This window comes from Crinia signifera, chromosome 6, assembly GCF_055691185.1.
Source record: "Crinia signifera chromosome 6, ASM5569118v1, whole genome shotgun sequence".
Taxonomy (NCBI): domain Eukaryota; kingdom Metazoa; phylum Chordata; class Amphibia; order Anura; family Myobatrachidae; genus Crinia; species Crinia signifera.
The window spans coordinates 149,160,733-149,169,260 of NC_139222.1; the positions used below are offsets into that span (position 1 = coordinate 149,160,733).

Consider the following 8,528-nt stretch of genomic DNA (forward strand, 5'->3'; position numbering starts at 1 on the left):
CGCCCCCTCCACTGAGATCCGTGAATTGGGGTTTTTAACATTCTGGGGGCGGGGCTTAATGATGTAAGCTCAAGCCCCGCCCCCCGAACTGCAGCTGGAAGTCTCCTCTCCGGGCTTCTCCCGGAGAGGAGACAGAAAAAGTCGGCAACCCTGCAATATATATTAAATGAAATAGTGTTTATATGTGATCCATAGGTCCAGTTATGTTGTGAGGGACAGTATTCATATCGGTTTGTTCACATATTGTATGATTGGATGCCACAAGCACTGATTTTTCCCTATTACATTGACCATAAATGAAATGAATTGGTTCTGGACCAAAATTCCAGGGCACCCCTGCAAGTGCTCTGAGGCACCCCAGGGTGCCACGGCACACAGTTTGGGAACCACTGCTTTAAGTCATTGGTTTTTTTGTTTTTTTCTTTGTCTATTTTTTGCCCAATGGATTTTAAAATTGTAGTATTTAGTATTGTGAATGCCAATTTTCACCAGTCCAGCAAATTCTGTGAGGACCAGAAGTAATCTTGGTGCTAATGCTACCTTTTCTCATTTGTTATTCCAGCCAAAACTAGCACGCGATCACTTGGCCTTGGCTTTAAGTCACGGTTTGAGTTCAGAAATACAACTTAGCCGGGACTCTCTACACTGTTCCAGTGGATACAGCACACAGACCACCACCCCGTCATGTTCCGAAGACACCATTCCCTCTCACGGTGAGTTGTGCCAATGAGTCAATACATATTGAAGCTGCTCTTTGGGTACTTCTGTATTAGGAATCTACTTCTGTTTACCAAATAGAATACACATGTGCTATATGTAGTCGCAGGTCCACTAACATCTTCCACTTAAAAGTAGTGTAGAATGCACACAACCACATACTTGAAGATAAAGCGTGTGATGTGTCTTATGTTGAAGCTCATCTGTTACCTGTACAATGTTGTACAGGTAACATTATAAAAAGGAACCATTATTTATGAAAATAGTGACATCACTGTAGTTGAACCAATTCTCATGGATATTCGCGGTCTGCTAGTCAGGGGTGAGGCGATTGCACTGCAAGAATGCTACATGGCTGTTACTGTGAGAATGCATGGTTCATCATGGAGGGAGCAATAAAAAAAAAAAAAGCATATATTGAAGGAAACTGCAAGGTGTGTAGCCTTTTTTTCTGAAGAAATGTTTGGTACTTGTGTATTTGCAGGGCGCCCAATTTACATACGTACGGCACCGTAGGAAAATCGCATTGCATGCAATTTTGCGGTGCAATGCGATGCGATTTTCCATAGTTAATTTTTAGTGCACCCCTGCCCGCGCATCACATGCCCTTTGCGGTGCGATGCGATTTTTCATTGTATAAGCATCCATGAGATGTGATTGTACTTCATTTTAAAAGGACCCATGCGATTTCATAGTGTGCTATTTTGCACACCCCCACTATCCACGTCACCCTGAAGCGTGGCGAGCGGACGCGGTTACGCGTCCTCCCCACCTTTTCATACCCCCACTATCCCCATCAGCGTGGAGTTGATTTTATAAAGTGTGGTGAGCCATTTCAGGGGACGCGGAACACATGTAAAGCAATCCGCGTCCCCTCGTGGGGCTCGCCACACTTTATAAAATCAACTCCATGCCGACGTGGATAGTGGGGGTATGAAAAAGGTCGGGAGGACGCGTTCCGCATCCCTACGCGGGACTCGCTGCGCTCTCCACGCTTCAGGGTGACGTGGATAGTGGGGGTGTACTATATCCCATTGCATCACATAGACATGTACACTGGGGGTGTTGTGCTAAATCGCATCACACGCAAAACTGCATGCGATTCTGCGGCCAGGGTGCCGTGATAAATTAATTAGTGAGATCGCATCGCACAGCACGAAAACGTGCGATGCGATTTCACTACGTAGAATAGCCCACTAAGCAAATAGCTTAGTGGGCGCCCTGCAAAATACACAAGTACCAAATGTTTTAGCAAACCATTGTAAATTCTAGTGTTTTTTGTTTTAATGTGGAATTCTTAGAATACCTTTTTAGTATACAGAAATTGCACCTGCTCACTCCGATATTTAGTTTGATTTGTTTTAGTCTTGCTCAATGACGAGGTGCCTGCCACACCTACTGCATCGCGCTGCTTACTATCCTGGCACACATCAGGATTGTAGATCTATTGCAAGTCTGTTTAAAAATGGCCACCTTTTGAATTTATTTTTACTGTTGGTTAGTGACTGCAAATAAAATGCACCTACAACTTATTTTGATGTAGGGGTTTGTTCACCTTTTGATACTGGAGATACACTCTGTGGCCACTTTATTAGGTACATCTGTCTACACATTAGGAACCACTTGCCCCAGAACATGCTCCTTCAATTTATGGTATGGCTTTGTGCTGGAAACCATCCTTTATAGATTGTTGCTCTTATTGACATGATGGCAACACACAGTTTCTGCAGATTTGTTAGCTACATTTGTCATGCTGCAAATCTCATGTTCCACGGATTGATATCTGGTTACTGTGGAGGCCGTTGGAGTAAACTAAAAACAAGTTGAGATGACGTGTGCTTTGTCACATGTCACTTTCTATTGAGGGAAATAGCCATTCAAAGATTGATAGACTGTGGCTGTTAGGGGCTACACATGGTCAGGGATGATGCTCCATTTGTATTAAGAGGCCCAATGTGTGCCAAGTTAACATTATCCAAACAATTATGCCACAAGTACCAGCCTCAACTATTGAGGCAAGGCAGTATGAATACAAGAGTTTGTGTTTACACCAAATCCTCACCCTTCCATTTACACAACACAAATCAAGATTTTGCAGACCAGGCAATGCTTTAGCACTCTTCAGCTGAACCTTTTTTTGGTGAGTCTGTGCCCAATGCAGCCCCTTTCCCTCAGTGGGCACTGGCTCACATAAACTGTTGATGGAACTCTGTGTGATGTGCTGCAACCCATTCCAGGTTTCGCAGTAACTCAAAAAATATATAGTTATTCCTTTTATGGCCAACCTAACCTGGTAATTTGCTTCTATTTACTATAACTGGAGGTTTGCTTTTTGCTCCTCAATTCTCCATATAGCAGATCAGCCGTTTCTGGAGTACTCTAAACACCAACATTCATTCCATAGTCGGCCATTAGATTCTCGTGCTTGATTCGATAAACCTTCATTCTAGCACCCGCTATCTTTGAAAACCCATGCAGTTCCTCTTCCGTGCCTGTCTGCTGTAGTGCTTCTAGCACAGTGTGGTCTGTATATAATCACTGATATGCAAACCAGACCTGTGCTAGACACCTGTGCTAACACCACAGCAGACAGCAACACCCCAGGCAGGGAACAGGAACTGCATGGGTTTTCAAAGATAGCGGGTGCTAGAATGAACACTACTGAACCTCTTGACATTGTTGGCATGTATTGAGTTGCTGCCATGTGGTGTGGCTCGGTAGATATTTGCATTAATCAGAAGTTGTTTAGGTGTACCCAATAATGTGTCCACTGGGCGATAATTGCTCCATGTTGGTACTACCTACAACCATTTAACAGGCCACTTCTACAGGTTTAAGGAGGTTGAGCTTCATAGTAGATTGTATCTAATATCCAGTGCAAGCTGCATGGTTCTTGATGATGGACATCGTTTTGTGTGCATCTTTGGAATCTCCACCACAGTTAAAAAACGACCCTAGAAACCCAGCATTAAAAATAAATCATTTTTTTTTTTTGTATCTTTTTAGAAATCATACTTTTGGAATGAAGATAGATAGATCTATCCAGTTTTTCAACCTCAAGTTAGGGAAGAAGTTACTACAAAGATTAGATTACTTGTACTTGCAGCAGTAACTGGATTGTCTGTGTATTGCACATAGCACAGTGGTTTACCAAAAGAGATACAAATCTACATATCCTAAAGCAGAGAGGTTTTTTGTAGTAAGGGAGTCAACTTAGTGTTTAAAAAAAAAAATCTACTTCATAAGTTCCTTGGTTCTCTCTCAACCAACATATGTGCATTCTTTCCACAGCCTTAAAGAAGGACCCCTCTCTTTTTGGTAAGACACTGTTTTTTAATTAGCCTGGACTAGGTTGCTCCAATCATATATATATATATATATAATATGGTGTTCTTGTCACATGTCTTTACAGTATAGTTGGTACTTGTGTAGTTTCATGGCGGCAGTTCCCTGCAGATCGCGGCATATGCAAATATCGCATGCGATTTGCATACGATTCGATACGCAATGCTATTTAGCACACCCCCACTATCCACGTCTTCCCCAAAGTGTGGAGACGTGGTATGCGTCCTCTTGACCTGTTCATACCCCCACTATCCACATCGGCGTGGAGTTGACTTTATAGAGTGTAGAGAGTGCAGTGAGCCACTGAGCCCGAAGCGTGGAGAGCGCACACGGATTACTGGACGTGTATTCCGGGTCCGCTCACCACGCTTCGGGCTCGTTTTATGAATACTGACCCTACGAGCTGTGACAGTGAGCAGGCAGCATTGAATACACCCCATAGTCACCCTGGGCAATGAAAGAGAGTCCCTGCCTAATGATATACAGAGGTGTGTCAGTTATTTGAGATAGATGTGGTTTATTGCTATTATTCAAATAAAAAACAAGATTTGCTGTGTGTTTTAGGCAGTGTTGTAGCGCTGGATTTACTGACCCCGAACAGTCCAGAATATTTAAAGTGATAGTTGATGCCTTCTGTTTAGGGGATAGGATTCCTTGGCTTAATATCCACACTGAACAAAGAATAAGCAGCCGTTTTAGAAAGTAATGTTGTCATAACTGACTTAACCCTTTGAGTGCCAACGTTGCTGTGAGAGATCCTCAATATATCCTCTAAAAATGCCAACATCGCTCACAGCGACTGTTCTTTTACTATAAATAAATGCAAATACAACCAAGTCAATTAACTGAAGTTTAGTTAAATATTGCACCCAAACTAAGAACAGTCGTAGTGAGCGGTGCTGGCATTTTTAGCGGATATTTTGAGGATCTCCCATAGCAACATTGGCACTCAAAAGGTTAAACTTTTGTTAAATATACACCATTACAAGAACAAACTGCACTTCATCTGTCAGCCAGAAGAGGGACAAAGGTAGCAGGTACGCTACTCCTGATAAGTCCTGTGGTAACCAAATCCCCTTTCAGAACGGTCAGTGTGAACACTTTGTGCTGCCAGTTGTTCCTCTTTCTTACTTCTGATGATAGTGGAAGGGAAATGGATTACCTATTTGTCCTTCTCTCCTGGGCTAGGGAAGTGGTAAGCTCCATTCCACATTCTCTGCAGCACTTTCTACCGTAAAGGTTTTGACAATTATAATGAAACTGTCCTGTAAAAATGGATTGGTGTTTTGAGCAGTAAAGGACATACTTTCATCACATACTGTGATATGGCAATCCTCCTTTGTAAACCCCCCCAAGTGCTTTATATTTATGTAGTATAAGTAGGGCTTCACTTCCAGTACATGTGTTGGTACATGGGATACTGTTTTGTCACACATAATTAGACAATGAGGGTAATTTTAAAAACAAGCTAAGTCATTGACTCAATTAATATAAAGGTGAGAATGGGAATGTGTGCTGTGCTAATTATGGTATTGCTTGGACCAATTTATTTTTATGATGTATTCCCTTTTAAATATTTTTGGTTTCATTTTGTAACTTGGCTCAGCTGGTGCTGTTTCTTTAAGTAACTCCCCTCTCTCTGTTTAGTTGCAGATTATGATTATATATCACTGCATGGAGAACAAGAAGAAGCGGACCAGCTGGATTTCGACAGGTCATCCACAATTCCCAGAAATAGCGACATAAGCCAGAATTACAGAAAAATGTTCCAGGCTAAGAGACCCGCTTCAACTGTCAGTCTATTAGCTGAGCCTGACCCTCTCGTCCGATCACCATACACCGCTACCATAAAGAGAAAGCCCTCCAACAAGCCGACAATAAGGAGAGGCACAATTAGCGGAGTTCCAATTCCCATCCGAACTCCTGTGGTGCCCGTTAAAACACCCACTTTTCCAGAGGCTCCTGTAAGCTCATTTGGGGAAAGGACAAACAGCGAACATTTCTCCTATATCCAGGATCCTAGATCAGATATGTCACAAATGAAACCAGGTCTTTGTTCCTCCGCTCAGAGCCTCAGCGCCATACAAACAACATATTGTGCCTTCATACCTAAGCAATCATACACCTATTCACAAGGTATCAATCCACAATCCTTGAGCCCACAAAAAGTGTTTGCAAACAGTGCTGGTACAGTACCTAGCACCCCAGCTTATGATACATCTGCCCCAAGCGAGGGGAAAATTGGGAGTGGTGTAGAAAACATGAGCGCTGGCAATGCGGAGTCTGTCTCACAGGATGACATGCTGTCATTGATTAAACGCGGAGTGAGACTTAGAAAAACAATCAGCAATGATAGATCAGCCCCTCAAATCAAATAAGGTCGTTGCTGTGGACAGCCCTATGCATTACACTTGCCTTTTGTTTGCTTCAGTTAAAGACAATAATTTTATTATTCTTTTAAGACTTAAGATGTACATTTTTTAAATTCCCATTGTTTATCGCCATTGGCTCAGCTAGCGGACACTTACACAGGGTCTTGATAGCTAATCTTTTGGTTTACAGGGGATTTTATTTTTTGTGTATAATGGTGTGCTTTTAATTACGTACTATGCATTAGGTTTCTTTTGCTTTCAGTCAGTGTATTTCTTTTTCAGTTCAGGTTGGTGCTTTGATGGCAAAGTGCCTTGGCCCAGGTAAAGCAGCATATACATTCTTTGTCTCTGCTCAACCAGAAGTTTTCCCATATGTATATGGGGCATTTTTCAGTAATGGCAAGTCTTAAAGGTTCTCTACATCCTTAACTTAAAACTGTAACAAGCAATTCAAAGTAAATGCTAATATTTAAATACCAGCACCTCACCTCCTCTTATGTTTTTTTCAACTTTATTCTAGATGTAGTTTAGATTTTGCAGAGCTAGTTTCCTACAGCCATATGTTGCCAGATTGGTTGCTGTACGTTGATGATGAGCATGGGGTCTTTCCTGACGTGCCATCGTTCCACGCAATGTCCCCTTTCTCCGCTTGCTTAAAATGGGCTGGGCTTATAACACAAAAAATTTTTATGTTACTGTGCATTGTGAGCACTGGCCACATTTATTATATAATGAGGAAATGCACCGCTGCTTTTGTATTGTCCACAGGGAAAACCTTGAATCTACTGCTAGAAATCGCAACTCCAGAACATGAAAAATGTTTCTCTGGAATTCAGGTTTGCAGACTGATAGCTTGTTCCCATATGAGGCTAGTACGGTGCATTACAGAAACGTTACTATGTTTGCACAGAGATACTTTATAGAACATAATTATTTATTTGAAAAAAAAAATTGCTTTATTTTTATTTAACAAAAATACAGGGTCTACCGTACATCAAAGAATCCTCTTTATGCAAACCACAGGGTACACTAACACCTTCTGTGAGTTTCATACATTGAAACCGTGAAACTGATGGCACTATTTTGCACTGTTGCATTCACGCAAGTTTTTTTTTTCTGCGTTGCATTATAAATTATTCAAGTTTTTGGCCTTTGGAGGTTAGTGTGTTTATTATGACACAGCAAAGCTGCATATAAGCTGAGTAGCATTCAGAGATTACATTTATTTAACAGTTATTATAAAGTATAAAGCAATGGTTCCCGAAATCTGTCCCCACACTGATCATGGTTCCCAGGTCACCTGTGGATATTTAAATTGTAACAATTTGTGATACTCAGTGCTCTACCGGGTGACCAGGAAAACGTGAACAGTTTGGGAGCCGCTGGCGTACAGCAAGCTTTTGACTCTTCAGTGGTTTATAAACACTTTCTCCCTGCCGGTTCTATTTAGCTAGAGAGATCAGTATGTTCAATTGGATAAAGGAGAATTTTGTAACAGTCCTGTAAAGGCTATGCACTATCAGTATTGTAGCGGCATGTTAGAGGTGAGTTGTATGGATGGTGGCGTGTGTATGGATATTCTATGAAAGGGGTGGCATAGTAGCAAATTAATTTGGCTATAAGGGGTTTGGGGATTTTTTTGTAAGAGTTTTTGACCAATTCACAAATTGGGTTATCACTGAGAGGCAGATGTATTAAGCCTGGAGAAGAGATTAAGTGGAAGGTGACAATGCACCAGTAGGTCAGCTCCTAACTGTCAAGTTACAGACTGGGTTTGAAAAGTAAGGTAGGAGCTGACTGGCTTCTGTGATAAATCATGACTGATACACACACACACACACGAATCCGCATATTACTTTCGATCAGTTATATTAGACAATCAAGGAATTTGGACAGCTTAATTGATTTTACCAAATAGATGAATGTAGCATGATGTGAGGACCCATCCTGAACAATCTGTATTAGACTGTAGGATCCAAACAGGTCATATGTGGCCATTGACCCTTTATTGGTGTCTGTTATGTCATAAAAGCAGATGCTCCATTATAAACTGTAGTTATGAATGTGACCAACTTAAGCACAAGTCAGGGAAAT

At 41.6% G+C, this 8,528-nt stretch overlaps 1 protein-coding gene across 2 annotated transcripts in view; it reads left to right on the plus strand.

Annotated features, from left to right (window-relative positions):
* Positions 1-7,589, plus strand: part of LOC146008378 (protein MTSS 1-like) — a 151,249-nt gene extending 143,660 nt beyond the window's left edge. The window contains exons 12-14 of one of the 2 annotated variants that reach the window (XM_083147586.1): positions 563-713; positions 4,009-4,035; positions 5,710-7,589. In XM_083147586.1, coding sequence (XP_083003712.1) covers positions 563-713; positions 4,009-4,035; positions 5,710-6,440 — 909 coding nt within the window. In that variant the 3' untranslated portion in view covers positions 6,441-7,589. The remainder of the gene's footprint in view (positions 1-562; positions 714-4,008; positions 4,036-5,709) is intronic. The other variant, XM_083147587.1, reaches the window with a different exon arrangement.
* Positions 7,590-8,528: the final 939 nt, after the last annotated feature.